The sequence below is a fragment of the Elgaria multicarinata genome, chromosome 11 (genome assembly GCF_023053635.1).
Source record: "Elgaria multicarinata webbii isolate HBS135686 ecotype San Diego chromosome 11, rElgMul1.1.pri, whole genome shotgun sequence".
NCBI lineage: Eukaryota > Metazoa > Chordata > Lepidosauria > Squamata > Anguidae > Elgaria > Elgaria multicarinata.
This window is the reverse complement of record NC_086181.1, coordinates 36,748,902-36,769,429: the sequence shown is the minus strand read 5'-3', so window position 1 is coordinate 36,769,429 and position 20,528 is coordinate 36,748,902. Positions and strand designations below refer to the sequence as shown.

General features: G+C 46.5%; 1 protein-coding gene across 1 annotated transcript; it reads right to left on the bottom strand.

The window, feature by feature from the left end:
* Positions 1-1,700: 1,700 nt before the first annotated feature.
* On the bottom strand, positions 1,701-20,237 carry LOC134405713 (uncharacterized). Its single transcript, XM_063136959.1, has 10 exons — positions 18,917-20,237; positions 17,294-17,521; positions 16,841-17,068; positions 15,346-15,373; positions 12,753-14,098; positions 8,443-9,705; positions 6,323-6,881; positions 5,054-5,190; positions 3,331-3,502; positions 1,701-2,205 (listed from the first exon to the last, which is right to left on the bottom strand). Exons 1-10 carry the CDS (start codon positions 19,931-19,933, stop codon positions 1,919-1,921), a joined length of 5,265 nt encoding a protein of 1,754 aa, XP_062993029.1. The 5' UTR covers positions 19,934-20,237; the 3' UTR covers positions 1,701-1,918.
* Positions 20,238-20,528: the final 291 nt, after the last annotated feature.

Below are 20,528 nucleotides of genomic sequence, written 5' to 3'. Positions count from 1 at the left end.
ATGACCGAACAAAAGGAAAGAGGAAGAAGTTAGGCGGGCCAGGAAATACTGGTAGCCTGCCTTGCTATTGGCCGAGCAGGCAAGCCAATCACTTTTTCAATTCGAGGCGGGCGATTCTCTTACCCAGGCGCAGTGATTCTTTTGGCTGGGAATGAGTAATTTGCGTCAACAGTGAAGCGCAGACGTCAGGCTTGAGAGAGCTACCTGGAGGGGAGGGTATTTTATTTGTATTACAACGCGGAAATGCATCAACCGGAGGCTGGTGCAAATGTCATATGTTTAGAATTAAAGAATTCTGAGCCCAGGAATGTATTTTGCGTCTTAGAATTGAATGGAGCTCACAGCTCTTCCCAACAAATAATCCACTGGTGGTTGTCCTAAACTTTCTTTATTTCAGGACTGCCGTTTAGAACAGGGAGTGGGGGCGAGAGGGATAGAGAGATATTTTATCTCTACTATTTGGATTCAGAAATCCTTGCTAGCTGGCTTCAATTTACTTAGGGTAGGCAGGCAACCCACCTCTGACCTCAGCAATGTGTGGATATTCCTTTCCATACTCAATAGATTCATGGCTATGTGCTTCTAAACACATATGCACATGGCTAGAGATATATCTAAACCAGAATATAACTTATTTATTATTTATTTATTTAGAATATTTATATACTGCTCCCCATTGAAAAATTTCAGAGCGGTGTACAAGGTAGAATGAAAACAAAAACAATACAACAGTTAAAACAAAATTTAAAAGAAGCAAAAACAGAAATCCAAGGCTGCATGTTAAAGAAAGGCTTCTTGGAATAAAGATGTTTTCAGGAGGCGCCGAAAGGAGTACAAGGTTGGCGCCTGCCTGACCTCCAGAGGCAGGGAATTCCACAGGAGGGGCGCCACCACGCTGAAGGCTCTTCCCCTGGTGGATTCCAACTTCAAGCACGAGTCCCATTGAGTCCGCTGTTCTAATGGTGCTGCTTCTCCTGCACACAGCAGGAGAGAGCAGCAATTCCGAGTTTAAAAAAAAATGGACTTAATGAGGGGGTTTTTTTGTTACGCAAGGAAGGCCAGAAGGGGTGGAAGGTGCACGGGAAGCAGACGATGTCATGTGAAGGACCTGAGAAAACTCAGTGAGTGCCCAGTTACGAGATTGCAATAAAACGCTCGTCGGATGGAGCTTTCAGTCTGGCCTTAGAGCCACAATGAAAATCCACCTTAGTGAGTAACCCAACTAGCAATATATTCCTGGTTCTTATATTACAATGAAGCAGCAAGTTTTCACTGAACTGAACCCCCTGATGTTTATTTTAACTGAGGGGCATCATTACATGGCATATCTGTGAATAGGGTGTCTTGCAGTTAAAACAAAGAGAGAAAAGTGCAGCTGCAGGGGAGATTCAGACAGAACCCTATCCCCGCCCCGGCATTTTCCCCTGTGTATATCAAGTTATAAGACTGTAAGGAGCAGAAAGACCTCAGAGAGCTACTTCAGGTCACTGCTAGATCAACCTTCCCCAACCTGGTGCCCTCCTGACATGTTGGACTACAACTCCCATAAGCCCCCTATCATCAACCTGATGTGAATCCTGGAAGAAATGGGAGATTTTTATCCATGGCTACCAGTCAGAAAATTCCACTAATGTCAACCCTTGTCCTTTGCAACAATAGCAGAACATGTGGTTTCATTTCCAAAAGAACACAAAATAAAATGACAAAATAAGCTGGGTTTATTGCAATTTGCACCTAACCATTCAGGAAATGAAATTACTAAATTATATATATTTCTTTTTTCCTCCTGTGGAGTAAATGAAAAGAAAAGAAACTGCTTCCAGTTCCAGCCTGGAGTCCACACTGTTTTGAATCTCCAGTTCATTAGAAAGTAACATTTGCTTCCAATTGTGTCCCTTCTACTCCTTCATAGCCTTGGTCATGATGCCAGCCCATTGAAGGTGATGAGGTACTCGGGGTAAGCGTGATCATCAAAAAACGTCACAAAGATCGTTGGCTTGCTGAGAACATCCACTAGACTGTCATATCGGCCTCTTCCCCCTCGCTTTGTGGGTGGCAAAACCATATTTTCGCTCCCGCAGTCATACTCCCCAGTCAGAACCCGAGCCTGAAACATGTACCGGTGTCCTTGGGAATCTGGCTTGGCATAGAAGGCAGAACGGCTGGCATCCCCTGCAAAATAAATACCTTGTCCATAGAGGCCCACTGTAAAGAAACAAAAGCAGAAGACATGATTACATTTGGGCACACTGTCCAAGTATCATTTCTCTGGCAATTGAATGCAATTGAATACAATTCTGATAGGCTGAAATGGTGTAAGGATGCAATGGTGTATTTAAGTGATTAGGGAAAGTCAAGCCCTTGCATGTCCATGGACTGGTTTACCTATCCTCATTTCAAGGAAGTATTGTTGCACTGTAAAACTTAGAGCTCATCTGCACCAAGCAGCATAGTCCACTATGAAAGCAGTATGAAAGCGGTATATGAAAGGCAGGAGCCACACTACTTCTTTATTGTGGTACTGAAGTGCACTGTTGGGGCCCATTGACATAACTACACCAAGTGGGATATAACACTATGAAAGTGGTATGAAAGCAGTATATGGTATGTGTCATGGCAACAGCTCTCAGTGCACTTTAATACCATTATAAAGCAGTAGTGTGGCTCCTGCCTTTTATACACTGCTTTCATACCACTTAAAAAGTGGAATATCCTGCTTGGTGTAGATGAGAGCTTAGGAGAAAGGGGGAGAGAAAAAGAACACACAATGCTTTCCCTAGGATCCTTATAAACCAGTGTGGTGTAGTGGCTAAAGTGTTGGACTGGGAGTCAGGAGACCTGGGTTCTAGTCCCCACTCAGCCATGGAAAACCATTGGGTGACTTTGGCCCAGTCAGACAGGTGGGGGGGGGGGGGTCGCATTTCCCTACCATCACTTTGCCTCCTGCTTCTGTCCCACAATAGGGACAAACAGCTTCCTCTTTCTTCATATGGGGAAGAAAGAGGAAGAAAGCAACGACCACGTGGCCCATTCAGTGGATGATTTTATGGTGCAACTTCTCCTGCACACAGCAGGAAATAGCACCAATTAATGCTACAGCCAGAAGAATCGGATTTTCTGGGTGGTATTTTGAAGTGAGAAAAACAGGAGAAGGAGCTGGAGACACACAGGAGGATTGCAGTGTCGTCAAAGTGTCTCACGAAGATCTGTGAGTGGCCAGTCGCTAGCGTGCCACAAAACATTTGTCTGATGACACCCTTTAGTTCAAGACTGGCAGGACTGGATCGCTCTTAGGTGTGGGCAATAGAAACAGCTTTAACACCCTCTTACCCTTCCTACAGGTGCTTTTGAAGCCAATCTCGTGGATGGAATACCAATTCTCTGGGCATGTCCCATGATAGAGGATGCGCTCATTCTGTGTCCCTTCCGGGTTCTTCTTCTCCATCCAGCTGCGTTTCCAGCTATAGGAAACCCACAGGTACCGGTTTTGGATTCTCTCCACCTGTTGGGAATTGCCAGGGCATTGGGTGGGGTCATTTCATTCGAGTGAGCCTTGTGTATTTAAATAATTCCATCATGGAGTTCATGTCAAAAGGCCAAAATAATCCCCTGGGGGCAATTTGCCACATTACAGCCCTCCTCCCCAAAATGTGCACTGAAAAAATAGCTCTAGAATTGGTCGACAACTGTCTATTTAACTCCCTAAAAACCCAGAAACCGGATGGCCAAATTTCTCTCTCAGCACCCACCAGGCTCCCTGCGTCTCCTGATTTTTATTTTATTTCTTAAACTTTTTAAAATTCATGATTTTTTTTATTAAAAAACTAAAAAAAAACCTGGGAGGCTACAAATTCTGCCTTCCCGCACCATCTTTATTTGAGTTCAAAATAGTAATTTTGTGTGTTGGAGTTTAGATTCCCTTTTTACTTGTAATTAGGTTATTTGGCAAGTTATGTTTCTTTTAGTTTCAGTAGTTTGCCATTTGGGAAATGTTTTGTGACCGGCCATGACCAGCATGGTAGCCATCTTCTGAATGGACACCCACACATTCATAGAATCATAGAATAGTAGAATTGGAAGGGGCCTACAAGGCCATCGAGTCCAACCCCCTGCTCAATGCAGGAATCCACCCTAAAGCATCCCCGACAGATGGTTGTCCAGCTGCCTCTTGAAGGCCTCTAGTGTGGGAGAGCCCACAACCTCCCTAGGTAACTGATTCCACCGTCGCACTGCTCTAACAGTCAAGAAGTTTTTCCTGATGTCCAGCCGGAATCTGGCTTCCTTTAACTTGAGCCCGTTATTCCATGTCCTGCACTCTGGGAGGATCGAGAAGAGATCCTGGCCCTCCTCTGTGTGACAACCTTTTAAGTATTTGAAGAGTGCTATCATGTCTCCCCTCAATCTTCTCTTCTCCAGGCTAAACATGCCCAGTTCTTTCAGTCTCTCTTCATAGGGCTTTGTTTCTAGACCTCTGATCATCCTGGTTGCCCTCTTCTGAACACGCTCCAGCTTGTCTGCGTTCTGCATTCCCCATGGCAGCCATTTTTTGAGAGTGCCCATGCTCTCTCTCAAATTTCCACATGTGCCCCTGATCCCCTGTAGCACAAGCCAGTTCCCTCTCGTGATGAGACTGGCGTCATGAGACTGGTGTGGGGGTGGGGGTCATGTTTCCTTACCACTGCTTTCCCCCTGCTTCTGTCCCACAATACTTCCTCTTTCTTCACACAGGGAAAGAAAGAGGAAGTAAACAATGAATACGTGGCCCATTCAGTGGCCGTTTTTATCACGCCACTTTTCCTGCACATAGCAGGAAATGGTGGCACATTCCGTTTTTTTAAAAAAAAGGATTTAAAGGGGTCTATTTTGTGACAGAAAAAAGCCAAGAAGGAGCAGGAGACTCATGGGAGGTGGACAACGTTGTCAAAAGGACCTGCAAACATCTAGAAGGGGGGAGTAACGAGCATGCAATAAAACACTCATTTGATGATGCTCTATGTCGCCTTCTGGCTCAAAAGAGGCCTCCTCCTCAGCATCCAAGAACATCACAACTCACTTTGAGGACTGTGCAGTCACTGGCTGTCCTTTTGAAATTCTTTACAACGTCCTGATACTCCTCCGAGCTGGTCTGCAGTTCCACTTTCTTCACCAGACTCCCATCCATGGCTTCCCATTGTGGAGCAATATTCTTGTCTGCAATGGCAAAACAGAAACCATGACTGGCTTGTAGCGGCCAACCTTGCATTCTGCTTATATCCTTCTCAGTGTCACAAAACAACATCTTAGGTGCGCCTGCCACTGCTGCCCTAGTAAAAGCTCACCTACTGCCCTGCTCTGGGTCAAAAATAACAGCTTTCATGCACTTTTTCAGTATGTCAGGAAAAAGATGACTGGTGAGAGTCCATCCTCCAAATACTGTGCTGCCCACAAATTTCCAGAAGAGTTTTACACCTGTTGGTTTAAATGCCTACAGTTTTGCTTTTGGTATGCTGAAGGATGAATGAACGTACATGTAAAGACATATGTGCCACTTCAAAAAGTATGCGGAGTAGGGGAGGTGAACACTTCACCAAATGCAGCTTCCCCAACCTGGTTCTCCAGGTGTGTTGGACTGCATATCCCATCATGAGAATGATGGGAATTGCAGTCCAACACATCTGGAGGGAACTGGATTGGGGAAGGCGATGAATGCATACTAGGAGAGGCAAATCTCAGCGTTCGGGATCCAGGCTGTAAAATACTGACAACTAAAGCCCTACACCTGTTTTCCCCTTAGAGAAAAGGCTATTACCATGAACATGTACAGCAGCAGGAGGTAGTGGCCATCCCATCCCCATTGCCACCCCCATTGTACCGGAGACTTGAAGTCTTTTGTAACTACACAACCAATATGAATCAACAAGCAAAGCTTTTTGTTTCTTTTTTTTGGCTGTGAAAAGAACTGCACCTGTTGATTTCTGCTTGTTGTGCGGCAACACTGTCTTTATCTTTATAAGATGAAACAACACTCTGGGGAGCAGTGCAGCACAATGAGCAGAAATGGGAATTGTAGAAGATCAACAATGCCAATTCACACGACCACAGAGCGGGAAATAAGGCACCCTACAGCAGCCTATGGGTTCGGGTGGCTTGTTACCCATGGCAACAAGCCACCTTGGCATGGTTTACATGACACGACCAATCCCACCCACCCCGGCACGCAACAAACATGCATGGAGGGGAAAATAAGCCACATTGATCATGCGAATCTGGACATAGACAACTCCCCACAAGAAAGTGGGAAGGAAAAGGAGGAGATTTCAGTTGACAGGTGCCATCTCCTCACCCCACAAGCAGATCTCTCTTCTTATCCTGAATTTCGCCTTGCTTGGCAGGAAGGCTTCACCCTTTAGCCAGTTGATCTTGATTGTCTGTCCATCCCACGGCAACTGCGCCCACATTTTCTTCTTGTGGTACGCCATCTCCAGTCTCCGGTTGGTGTTCATGTCAAATGTGGACCAGCCAGCATCAGTCATCCGATGCCACCGGATAGTCTCGTACAGAAGCTTGGACTCAATCCACTCAGCGTGGGCTTCCTGCAACTTTGTAAGGAAGGCTTCCTCAATTTTTGTGTAAATGGCCCCCAGAATGTTTTCAACGTCTTCCTGGGCACCACAAATCCGGGCAACCTTCTCCTTGGGGCGATGGAGGACAACCGGAAACTGATGTGATGTGTTATCGCAGAGTTCTTTGAGGATGTTGTCACTGAAGGCTGAAATCTCCGCACTGCAGATGGTTTCCTCATGGAAGTTGGCAATGAAATCGGCCACAACCTGCTTGAACGAGGTCACATCGCTCTCTCTGCCCACTACATGTATTGCAGCCCAGTGCTCCTCAGCCAGATCCTAGGAAAACAAGAACGTCTAATTACTTAGAGAACGGATACAAGAATACAGGCTGCAGCAGCTACCCCAAGCAATATCTGGTAACCCCCAGACTCCCAGCATCTGCTGCCACTGAAAAAGGGGGAGGAAAAATGCTTTAGGAACAGGTCCTATGGTTCCTGCCACGGAAAGCTCATTCCTAGTGTGGCCCTGGAGCACTTGGAAGTTCCTTCCAGATTCCCAGGATACTCTAGGAAGCAAGTGTTTATGGCACAAACCATAGTGCCTGCTCCTAGAGCATTTTCCCTCTCTTTTTTAATGATCGGATTTGAGTGGCTGAGGAGGGGAGGGGGCTTCAACACCTTAATGCTGTGACATGGAACAGGTGCTGTTGCTGCTGGGGTGAGTGTGAGTTGTGTCTGTGTACGTATGTGTGTGTGTGTGTGTGTGTGTGTGTGTGTGTAAGAGAGAGATACAGACAGAGCTCCATCACACCTTTTTTTTTCCTGGTATGCACCCACATTTTGACCTCTGTTTCTTTAGCGCAGCAAGTGCTGTCCCTTTCACGATCATAGCTATACCATGGGACTCTCTTTTCACTTGTTTGCACTCCCACTATTGTGTCCACCCCACCCGTTCTCCTTCCCCCTCCACTTCATGGGTTCTTGTCGGGTGATGGACATGGGAGCCTCCCCATCCCTCACTCTAGCTTTGTTGTCTAGCATTTTACCGATTCAGCGTTTAATTGGCTGGGCGCCATTTCTGCAGGTAAGGAGGGTGGGGTTGCAGCAGAAAAAGCCCATTTGACCAGCTCAGCACAAGCCTGCTCATTTGACCCGGTGTGCTGGAGGAGGTGCACCGCACCGCTCTCATCTTTCATCAGCAATCACACGGTCAAAGCACACGCCCCCAACAAAAGAAAATATGTGAAGACAGCAATACACAGAGGTGGAAGGGCAACTTAATCCTGCATGGAGGAAATAAGCCAGACTTTCCCCGCTCTAGGAAAACACGAGAAATGGGTGGGGGAAGGTGGGGTAACTGCAGGACAGGCACAATGTCATGTGAGTACCCTGCTGCAAACCAGCAAACCAGGCATGACAAGAGTGCGATAAAATGCTGGTGTGATGGATCTCAACCTCTCTCTCTCTCACTCACACACACACACACACACGAGTGGTGTCTGTGTGGGTACACTTATGTCAGGCCATCACCACCACCACCACCCCAGCAGGCACCTGATGCAGCCCTTGGGGTCAAAAAGCTTGTAGACCCCAAGTCTAGAGCCACAAGAAGCCTTGATGGAGGGGTTCTACAATTTGGGTGTTGGTTTTATTCTGTGTTCCAATACATGCAACTGCATCAAAAAAAATCTATTTCCTATCTAGTCCTTTACACCAAAACAAGTCTAATGGATGGAGTCCTAGATGTGAAAGGTTCATCCCCATAAGTATTTAACCAAGTAAACCTGTCTGGGAGTCACAGCTCTTAACTCCAGACTTTTCACACTAGTTGAGGACCAACATACATTTGAGGAAGGGGCACAGAAAAGCTGTACCCTCAAAAAGACAATCATAGTTACCTGCTCATTTCCATAGCTATTGATGACCCCATTGTAGGGGCCAGAGCTCTGCTGGATTTGCATCCTTGCTGTACAATCCCTTTCTTGGGCCATTTCCTGCAGCAGACATGCCCCAGACCCCAAAAAATATTCACCCAGAGCCTTCGTCTTCAGAGGTATCATACCAAGCACGAGAGAAGCCAAGTCTTCCTTGATAATCTGGATAGCTTCCTGCACAAATTTTCGGAGGCCACTCAGGTGCAGGGATAAAATCTGACCGTTTGGGTGGAGTTGGACCTTCACTTTGAGATCTTCCCAGTCCATGATATGAAGGAGATTCTCCCCAGCTAATGCTAGTTCTGGTCTGGCAACATCCATCCTTTCCTCCATCGGAGAATTATCTCGTAGGTACTCCTTAATAGATTCCTCCACTTCAGTGATACGAGGAGAGAGGCCAACCACGGTTACCTGGCTGTCTGCAACCTGATGAAGAGCTACTTCCTTATAGGACCCCAAGCTGTGCAGCAGCTCCTTCCACTCCGCACACTCAGTGGTCCACCTCAGCTCCTCCGGTATCTCCACTGTCCTCTCCAACACCTGCCTCATGATTATCTCTTTGGCTTCCTTCATTTTAACCAAGTCTAGGCCAGCAACTTGGATGACTTCAGAGATCTGCAGCACGGCAAGGAGGCCTTGCCCCAAGAAGAAGCTCTCATGGAAGAGCTCGTCCCACTGCGCCTTGACAAACTGACATTTGAGATTGGACAGAGGAACTGGCAGCACCTGGAAGCCACTGAGCATCTCCTCTAAAGACCTCTCGGCCTCTACCGCCTTCTGACGGGGACCCCTGAATATGACAGTTGGTGGATTTTCAGCCAGGACTTCGGCGTTTATTCCCCGGTTAGCTGGGAGTATCTCTTCAAACAAACATTCTTTCACAATGATGGATGGGATTGCCTTGTACTGAGCCATAACTTCTATCCACTCCGCCTGGTATTCCTCAATCTGTGCGTGAATGGCTTGCAGAATGTTTGCCACGTCTCCTTGGGAGCCACAGATCTGCAACTCTTCATCGCGCAAGCGATGGAGACCTACAGGAAATTGATGCCGTGTATTCTTGTGGAGTTTATTAAGGTTCTCGTCACTGAAAGTTGCTATTGCTTCATCGCAGATGGATTCTTCATGGAATGTGGCGATGAAACCAGCCAAAATTTGCTCGAAAGAGACCACCTGGTTCTCTCTGCCCAGTGCATAGATCATCCCTGGATAGCCTTCAACAAATCCCTAAAAGAAAGAAAAAGAAAATGCCAAAATCTGAAATTAGACACAAAATAAGCCTTGATAAGATCTACAATGTAAGAAATAAAATCAGCAAAGATTCTACATTAAAAGTTGTATAAGAATTCCACCCAACAAAATAAAAACCTGTTGAAAAATTTCCATCTAGCCTAGCATTCCCCAACCTGGTGACCCCAGGCTTCTAACTCCTGTCAGTCCCAGCCAGCATGGTCAATGGTCAGAAATGCTGGAAGTTGTAGTCCAAACAATTGGAGGTCATCAGGTTGTGAAAGGCTGATCTAACTGACAAAGTGGATGGAGAAAGCACAAAATCATCCACGTGGACTTTCCTCTTATTTTGAATCTATTTTACAGGTGAACATATTGAAGGCCTCTTCCACCATAATAGGTGAACCCAGTGAAAGTCTGATGTTCCCATGTTTAGTGGGGTTACAAAAGAGAGACTGAAAACAAAGTCTGGTGGCGCCCCAAAGACTAACAAATATATTTTCATCGGCCAAAGCCCCACTTTGTGGGATGCCCGCAAAAGCTTGTGTGTGAAAACTGACACCATAATAAGCTTGTCAGGAGATGCCACCAGACCTGTTGTTTATGCTGCAATGGACTTTCCCTCTGAAGTTTTAAAATGTCATAATAGGAAGAGGATGGAGAAAGTGAAGCATTGGCTTAGCAATAAGAAGAATAAAAAACAAATAATAGCGAGAAAATTTAGGGCAAGTAGAAGTGTACTTGCCATTGATCAGCAAGGGCAGCAATATTTCACAGCAGCCAGTGAAGAAGCAGTCGATCCAGCCCAGCCCCAGATTGTGAACCGCCCAGAGAGCTTCGGCTATTGGGCGGTATAAAAATGTAATAAATAAAATAAATAAAAATAAAGATGCAGTGCAATGTCACAGAGGATGCTGCTAAGATGCATTTATTTATGACAGATGTGTGTGATACAGGCCTAAATGTGCTCAAGGTAGCCAACAGCCAAATAAAAATACAATAAATCCGCAATAAAATGCAAAGTAAAAAAACACAAAACATTCAAAGATAGCAGATAAAACATCATTAAAAACAACCAGCTAAAATATTTTGCTGGTCTTTCTCCGTGAGCCCCTGCCAAAGGAAGTGAGGCAGGTGGCTACTAGGAGGAGGGCCTTCTCTGCTGTGGCACCCCGACTGTGGAATGAGCTCCCCAGAGAGGTTAGCTTGGCACCTACAGTGTACTCCTTTCGTCGCCAGCTGAAGACCTTTTTATTTTCTCAGCATTTTAACACTTAATTTAACAAATTTAAACTTTGCTGTTTTAATTCTATATTTTAACCTATATCAATTTTTGCTGTGTGGTTTTAATCCTGGTTGTGCTTTTTATATTGTATTTTGTATTCATGTTTTTAATTTGTTGGTTGTTTTTATGCTTTTCATGGTTTTAATTTTTGTGAATCGCCCAGAGAGCTTCGGCTATTGGACGGTATAAAAGTGAAATAAATAAATAAATAAATAAATAAATAAATGCAAGTCACCTTGTCAGCCAAAGGCCTGTCTAAATAAAGATACCTTTGCATCTAGAACAAGGCTGTTGGTCCTCAGAAGCACAGGACAAATCCAGCCCATTTGGGGTCCCAATCTGGCCCCCTGGAGTACTCCAAATGGCCACACCCCTCTTCCCCTGGCCCTACCGCCTTTACCCTGATCTCCTATTGTTTGCTTGTTTCCTGGCTTTTGCCCATTCCCCCTCCCCCCATTCTAAGAGACTGAAATGCCTCTCCTAAGCAGGAGAGTAAGAACAGTAAGAACTTCAAGCTAAAATATGCTGATGCTTTTGGTATTTTGACCCTGCCCCGTTGGCCTTTGGACAGGGATGTTGAACTTCTTTCAGTCCAAGGACCAAATTCCATTTCAGAGAAGCTCTTGAGGACTTCAGTCCAGCAGTGGGCGGTATAGGGATTGGGCCCAGCACCTCTGCAGACATGGAAGTGATTCTGAGTCAGACAGAGAGGGTGACAGGGAAGGTGTTGTCAAGGCACCAAAGTTATGGAAGCAGGAGGCTGGTGAGAGTAACAGTGACGGAGAGGATGAAGGCCAGCTGCCACCTAATCATTTGAATGATATTGTTTTTATACTGTTTTTATGTTTTTAAAAATTTTGTACACTTTTAATGTTTACTATTTTTAATTGTTGTAAACCGCCCAGAGAGCTTCGGCTGGGGGGCGGTATATAAATGTAATAAAATAAAAATAAATAAAATAAAATAAATAAATAAGTGGGGCCCTCTGAATTTGTGGGTATGCAGACTGCTAATGAAGAGAAGGAGGAGTAGGAATAAGAGACCCAAGAGTTAAACGTCAGGTGAAAGAGGAGGCTCAATGCTGGGTCACGAGGCACTCTAAGAGACTTAGAGCAAGGGAGACCACCCCATGGAAAGATCCACCTTGAGGGCAGGACTTGGTACCCCACTCAAGTTCAGAAGGATACCCCATAGTAGACAACAGGAGTTTCGTAGCAAATTTCTTTCATGGTGCTTTATTCTGGGTAGCGATCTGAGATCTACACAATACCGTATTATGCAAAGCCTGTTAGGAAAGCCAGCCTCTAATTGCTGCATGAGGATACTGTCTGTAGCCTGAGACAATGCCTATAATGTCTGTAGTTCGCATAATAAAAGTGATTGACCAGAAATACTGATTTGACAGCTAGACTACAAAGAAAGCCAGGAGACTGGCATTTGACAGGTGGGGCCGAAGGCAAAAGGAGCAAGAGGAAAAGTGGTGGGATCAAAAAGGCTAGCATATTTTAACTTAAAGCTCCTACCACAACATCTTGGCCCCTGTAAACATCTCTCTCACACACACACTCACACTCACACTCACACACACACACACACACACACACACACACACACACACCTACCTTCCTTGGCCTTGTTCAAATCCAATGGACCATCTCCTTCACCATTCCACAAATAAAAGACAGACCTCAGGAGACAAAGCTCTGAATAGCCCCATCCAACCAACATCTAACTAAATAGACACATTTCTGGCACTTACCCGCTCCCAACTGCCTTTGCTATTGGTGACTTTACTGCTACGATTCTTAATTTTAGTGACGCAGCACAATCGTTGGGCCATTTGCTTGAGCAGACATGCTCCAACCCCAAAGAAGTATTCCCCCAGAGCCTTCTTCCTCAGAGGCACCGAACCAAGCACGAGGGAATTTAAGTCCATCTTGATGACTGGCGTGGCTTTCCTCACGTATTTTCGGAGGCCGCTCAGGTGCAGGGATAAAATCTGACCATGTGACTGGAGTTGGATGCTCACTTTGAGATGCTTCCAATCCATAATATGAAGGAGACTCTCCCCAGCTAATAGTAGTTCTGGTCTGGCAACAGTCATTGTTTCCTCCACCAGAGAATTATCTTGTAGGTACTCCTTAATAGATTCCTCCACTTCAGTGATACGGGGAGAGAGGCCAACCACGGTTACCTGCTGGGATGCAGCCTGATGAAGAGCTACTTCCTTATGGGACCCCAAGCTGTGCAGCAGCTCCTTCCACTCCGCACACTCAGTGGTCCACCTCAGCTCCTCCGGTATCTCCACTGTCCTCTCCAACACCTGCTTCATGATGATTTCTTTGGCTTCCTTCATTTTAACCAAGTCTAGGCCAGCAACTTGGATGACTTCAGAAATCTCCAGCACAGCAAGGAGGCCTTGCTCCAAGAAGAAGTCATTGTGGAAGAATTCCCCCCACCGTGTCTTGATAAAGTGAAACTGGAGATTGGACAGAGGAACCGGCCAAACTTGGAAAGCGTTGAGGAGCTCCTTAAAGCGCATCATCGCTTCCTCCACTCTTTGACGGCGGCCCCAAAATCTGATTGTCACTTGAGCTTTAGTAAGGATCTCAATGCTTACAAGGGGGTTGGATGGGAGCATCTCCTGCAGCACAGCATCTTTGGCAATGGTGCACCTGGGCAGCGATTCAGCCAAGCACTCCCAACTCACCACTTGCCTCTGAGAGGCCACTTGGACGAGGCGCCGTAAGAAAGAGTCTATCTCTTCAAACAAGCCCACGAACCACATTCTGTCCCATATGTAGATCCGGATGGATGTGAACATCTTCACGAGAGTCTGTTGCTCAAGCAGGGCTTCTAGCACTTCTGGCCGTATCTCACAATGCAGCAGATACCTTTCGCGCACGGAATGAAATACGGTTCCCAACTCATGCAGCTGCACAGGCGGACCAGTGGCCTGGAACATCAACATTCCCCATGGAGAACATAGCCGGATGCTGTAACCAACCTCCTTCAGCCGCACTTCGAACTCGTGAAAGGCATCCGGGCTCTCCTCCAGGTACTGGAGGAAGAGTGGGTCCTCCAGATGACATAAACCCACCGGCTCTGGAAGAAAGGTGGATTTACTGAATAGTAGGCTATGCTGGTACCTTGTAAATACAAACGGGATCTGATTTATCTTCTTCTTTGGCCTGTGTATTCCTGACAGATTCCTAGGAGGACTTGGGATTTGGAAGCTGGGGATAGAGAAGGGAATGCAGCTTGGTTGTAGAGCACATGCTTTATATCGGGCTAGGGAACCTCATGCCCATGGGCAAAATCTGGCCTACCTGGAGTCTCAATCTGGCCCCTGCTGTTAAGATACATTGCAACAGGGCCTTCTCAGCTGTGGCACCTGGGTTGCGGAATTCCCTCATTCAAGTCCTAATTGGTTCCCTCTTTCATGGCTTTTTGAGAGAGCTGTGAAAACACATACGTCATCTCTCCCCCTACCCCTCCATTTTTGGTTTTGGAACCTTTTGTGGGCCTAAGGCAAGATCAGTTTTTATAAAAATATGCATATAAAACCAAATCATATCTACATGCACACTAACAGTGCAATCCTAAGTACGTTACTCAGAAGAAAGCCGCATTGTGATCAATGGGTCTTATTCCTAGGATGAAAGTGTTCAAGTAGCCAACGCTTAAGCATGTGTTCATAGGATTGAACCCCCAAGAAATGAAAGCAGATTAAGAGAGACTATACATACATATCTACTCTGCCTCGCTGTCTCCTGTGATCAAATAGGTTTTGCAAGTTTTTAAAGCATTTCAACCCAAACCTGCAAAACCTGTTTACTAAAGGTCAAAGTGGGAGGCGTCTATCCACTTCCATGAGCAGCAATCTGTCTTTCAAACCCTCTCCAACCTCTCGGGAAAAGAAAGCATTATTCTCAGTCTGCATTGCTAGCTAACAACAGCCTTTCATTCTTCAGGCTGATTCAGACTCAAGTCACTCCCACCTCTCTACATAAAACAAACATATATTTGTGTGAACAGGTAAACAGGTATGACTCTCTGATAGACCTGCTTTGGTATTCCAGATTACAGGGTCACTGTAGATGGCAGTTTTCTCCATGCCCCTGCTGACAAAACTTTTCTTTTTGGATATTTGTGGGAGAAAAGTATCACACAGCATTCATGTGGTGCATTTTAAAGTGGCTTCCAGAGGACAGCTCCAGCCCCCTTAAATCTACTACAACTGTACAAATGCAATAAGGGCAAGCAGTCTTTAGATATCTGGTAAACAGGGAGGTATCCCTACATAGATGCTATGGCCCACTGTTAAAGCAATTATAATGTCATGATCTTACCTACAGCAGCAGTGATATAATCTTCCACCTAGAAGACAGAGACAGATCTCAACTTAACATGTTATATTTATTAAAAAGACCACATTCTAAGGGGGCCACCATTTCTTCCCCCTTCCATTGACCTCTGCCTTGAAAGGGTGCCAAAATTAAGCAGTGGAGGAAGGGTTTTCGAGGAAGCCTTCTTCCAACTGTTTAATTCCCGCATGCCACAGTGCCATCAAGGGTGGCTACCCTGCTGTATTTCCAAGACTGATGATGGAACCCAAAAGTATCCAGGTGCTTCCAGACGGAGAGGTGGGGTGGCCAGGTGACCTAATATACAGAGAACCATCCTCTGTTTTGAAAAGCTGGCAGAGGACAGAGCTTTACTTGAAGGTGTCTTCTGTTTGATGGGCTGCCTAGTCCAAGTCCAGAACTATAAGGAGGGAGAGCAGAGATGGACCTTGAAGTTGTCCATCCCCAGTTAGCACCTGGACAGCAGACTAAGCAGGGAGTCATCTGGTCACAGTGTTCCCACTATGATGAGATGTATAGTATTTCTATTTAAATAATAGCTACGATATCTAAAAAGTGCACTTCTACAGATACATTTGCATCTGCAAATCTGTATCCTCTTGGTTGGCGAGGCATAAGTAGCCAACCTATGGAGAGCTCTGTCAGAAGGCATTGTGCAGCTATTCTGTCTTTTCTTCCTTAATGGGTTTTCCACGGTGAGAAAAAAAAGGAAGAACAAGAAGTAGGAAACAAAGGAAGGTTATAGATGGATAAAGTTGTTATCTGGACCTCTGGCAAAATGCAGTGAATGAGGCAGGGAGATTGAACATTAAAAGTCTTGCCTGGAAGCACCCTCAGGTTAGTCTCATCCCAGTTTAAACGCATTAGACCTTACTGCACCTCCCTTGAGTTGCATGCAGTTGTATGTACACACACACACACACACACACACACACACTCTCCACAACACGGAAACTGTAACCAGTGGTTCACATTGCCTCTACCTGGGGAAACACTTGGGGAATGAGGAATCTGAATTCCTGACCCCTTTCCTAAGCCACCAAGCCACGCTTCTCCCAAAACAAGTGAAAGAAGGCAGGTGTCTCTAACCTTTTCAGTCATGCATACCCTTTTCTGAGCTTGATTCAGAAGTCTGGATTCCTGGCTCCCAATAGAGCCTGCTACCCTTCCATAAAATAAACAGATACAACGCAGAAGAGGATTCCTACATCTTTCACTGGTTTGTAAAATGGAGGAGGAATTTCAGAAGGAGCCACTTCTCACTGTTGCAACACTGTGACATGACGATCCGCACCCAAGGCCATCTTGACCCAGCTATCACCCAACACTGCCTGCGCTCGCGCCCCTCAGGGTCGGCGCCTTAGGCAGCTGCCTCGTTCGCCTAGTGGTAGCGCCGGCCCTGTGCAGAAAAACCCATTTTCTGCTCTTGCACCTAGACAGCACATTGTGCCTTCCTTCGGTCCATTCCTACAATGGTTACCAGGTGAGGGAGAGTCCGTCCTGACGGAGGAACAATCTGCACCAGCTTCATCCAGGTGTTGGGAACCTCTTTCAGGAAGCGGTCCATCTCTTCCAGCATGGTCATCAAGATGTCTCCCTTTGCAGCTAGGCCTGGGTCTGCTGGCTGTAGGAGAGGGAATGAAATGGACTCCAGGAAGGACCCATAGCAGGTGCAGAGGCAATTCCAAACCATCTTCTGAATGGCCTGCTGGAAAATGGCAGTGAGGCGCATTAGTGGGTGGAAACTAGATTATGAGCTAGGCCAAACGCCTTGTGCAAATCTATTTGAGAAAATTGGAGACCAGAAAAGCTGACAGATGCGCAATAGCAGGGATGGGAGAGGCATATCTGTGGAAGGTAGTATTGAGGTGGAGGACGGAAGAGAAATAGATATTGGGGCAGCAACAGGGTAACTCCGTCCCATTTGCATTACCTTACAGGCATCTTTAGGCTTCAGCTGAGACCCTTCAAGCCATACCAGATAGACGACACTGCAGTCCAATTCTGGGAAGTACGACGCTGTCACTGGAAGAATTTCTCCCGGAAGCAAGTCCACAGCACGCGGCACAGCCCTTAGAGCCTTCTCCGTGACGGCAAAGGCGTCCGGGCCCCAGCCCAGCCCATCAGAATCCACCACCAGCGGAACAACCACAACATCTGTCTGGAACAAACAATGCACCCAGAGAGGGCAATGGCCTTAGCTCAATCAGAGATCAATGAATGCAGAACTGCATCTATTCTGTTTTTTTTACCCAACGGTAAGCATGCAGGGACTTAGAGCTTTATCACACCAGGGTTATACTGTGCAATCACTGCGAATTGCATGCAAAGGACTCCGAAGTTTTCCACCTTATAATCTGCTTTGACTGTGAAGTACTCCCATGCATCCTGCTTTAATTGTGCTATAAAGGGAAAAGCCTCACTGTATTTGGTCACTAGTTTTCGAGCGTATCTTCCGAGCGGCCACTGGGGAACAGGAGCAGGATTTGAGAAAAATGAAACAAATGCTTACATCTGCGTAAGCTTTAAAAATAGAAACATCAAAATCGGCACAGTAATAGATATTAAGGAGAGCTTTAAGCATACCAAATTTGAATCGGATTGGGTCATCCGTTGATTTTTTATAATTTTTTTACATTTCCCCCCTTAAACCCACTTCCTGGTATGCAAAGTGCTGCCGCCTGGGGTACAACAATAACAACAACAACAACAACAACAACAACAACAACAACAACGAAAGCTAAACGCTGTAGGGGATAATTCGAAGGAAACAGGTATGTGGGATGAAGCTCTGTATCCAGATCAGGATTGCAGCATGCAAGGATGGGGGGATTTATCTGGTCAAGAGGGCAGGGCTCCTGCAGCTTTCACTGTTGTGATGAAGAGGGAATTTCACCAGGGGCTGCATGCGTACCAATGACACCTGCTGAATTTCCGTTTTCTATACAACTGTTAAAGGTACAGGAGTCCTGTCCTCCTTTCTATATGGGAGTAAAAAATAGCCAAAGGCAAGGGCAGAACCAAGTAATCTTCTACAATACTATTATTAGTAAAAGTTTTATTAAAGTGCCAGGTGCCTACGCATTTCAAACGCGGTTGCGTTCTTCCTCAGGGCTTTATAACGTTAGTGCAGTTGTCTGCAGAAGCTGCTAGGCTAGCATGATACAGAAAGAAGTGAGATCTCTTTCCCCCATATATCTCGCTTCTTTCTGTATCATGCTAGCCTAGAAGCTTCTACAGACAACTGCACTAACGTTATAAGGCCCTGAGGAAGAACGCAACCGCTTTCAAAACGCGTGGGCACCTGGCACTTTAATAAAACTTTTACTAATAATATTATTGTAGAAGATTACTTGGTTCCGCCCCTGCCTTTGGCAATTTTTTACTCCCCTTTCCTTGCTTTCGCACTCCTTTCTATATGGTCACCCTAATGGTGAACCCCAGACTCTCATGCCTTTATCACCTCTCTATCCCTTTTCAAACCCCCAAATCCCTTCATCTGCCTCTCTTCCTGCCCCTTCCCTTTCGTCAGGCTGGACCAGTAAGAAATACTCACCTTCTTCCTTGTGCTGGAAGCAGCAGCGACCTCGATCCTGGCAGCCTCCAAAGTCAGCAGTGCATTTCTCAGCCTCTCCAGGTTGTCCTTTCCCGGAGACCAGCGCTTCCTACATTCCTCCCGGAATAGCTCCACCGCCTTTCCACCACGGGAAACAAAACTAATGCTCTTCAAGGAGGATATGGGGTGGTCTTTCTTAAAAGCTTCAATTCCTACAGCCATAGCCTCTGCTTCAGCTGTGGAGATGGAGGCCCCCGAGTCGGAGATCACTAGAGACTGGAGGCCTCTTTGGGAGGCGGCCTCTAAAGCTAGCTTCATTGTTCCAGCTGCTACTTCTGCCTTTGCCAGGGGTGGAAGGTGAATGTCCAAATTAGTATGGAAGGAGCCTTCCTGGCTCCACACCCTCTGAGCAAAGACCGCGTTTCCACCATCCACGCCTCCACCAGGAAGCCTGATCCTCACTAGAGCGTCCACCTTGAATCTAGAAGCTTCTCCTTCCCAGAGGAAAAGATGGAACCCCTCACGGAGGTGGAAGAACCCAGCGGCCCTGTGCTCAGTCCGCGGAATGGCCATCAAGTTGACTTTGACTAGGGAGCCCACTAGGATGAGAAGCTTGCTGATGGCCTCCTTGGCTCTCAAAATTACCTCTAGGGGCCCAGAGAAAGAGATCATCCCTGTGTCACCTTGGAGGCCCCCAGAAACCTTGACTCCCCAAAGGCATGGGGACAGGAGCCCCACCAGCTGCTCCCACAACTGCTGTTCCACAGGGGTGATGAACAGGGTCTCTGTGGTGTCCAAGGCTTCTGTGGTGGGGCTCACCCACCCCTGCCCACTCCACCTGCCTCCATAAGTAACCTCCACTTGGCTCCGAGGTGGGCATCGTAGCACTGGAATCAATGCTGCATGCTGGGATTCCTGGCTCATCTTGTCCTCGCATGTGAACATCAACATGGAGGGCGGGAAGCCGGTTAGAACTCCATTTTGCTCATGCAACCATCTTGCCCCAGCTGCTATCATGAATATTCACTGCCGACGTGGCCAGCAAAGGCATCTTTTGGCCTCCTTCAGACCTGATTAGTTGACTGCTGAGAAGAGAGGGAAGAGGTCAGCAGTGGTGGTACAGGAGAAAGACAAGGAGCCACTAAGCATTATATACTGTCCCACAGATGGCCACAGGCCATGTTTGCCCTCTCTGTCAGCCAGTGACAGGGGAGCAGAACCTGGTAGGGTGACCATACAAAAGGGAGGACAGGGCTCCTGTGTCTTTAACAGTTGCATAGAAAAGAGGATTTCAGCAGGTGACATTTGTATGCATGCAGCACCTGGGGAATTTCCCTCTTCGTCACAGTTAAAGCTGCAGAAGCTTTGCCCTCGAGTGACCAGATACAAAAGAGGGCAGGGCTCCTGCAGCTTTAACTGTGGCAATGAAGAGGGAATTTCCCCAGGTGCTGCATACATACCAATGACACCTGCTGCAATTCTCTTTTTTATGCAACTGTTAAAAATACAGGAGCCCTGTCCTCCTTTCCCCATGGTCACCCTAGCAAGGGATGAAGGGCAGAAGCCCATTGGGATGCCCGTGTCACTGTTGAAACACAGGGGCTCGGGATCC

Bases quoted from the DNA above. Each gene is read 5' to 3' on its own strand.
- LOC134405713 (XM_063136959.1), bottom strand. From the start codon at position 19,933: ATGATAGCAGCTGGGGCAAGATGGTTGCATGAGCAAAATGGAGTTCTA. The intron at 9,706-12,752 runs GTAAGTGCCAGA...TCTTTCTTTTAG, and splicing joins GCAAAGGCAGTTGGGAGCGG to GGATTTGTTGAAGGCTATCC. The intron at 2,206-3,330 runs GTAAGAGGGTGT...GTTTCTTTACAG, and splicing joins CAAAAGCACCTGTAGGAAGG to TGGGCCTCTATGGACAAGGT.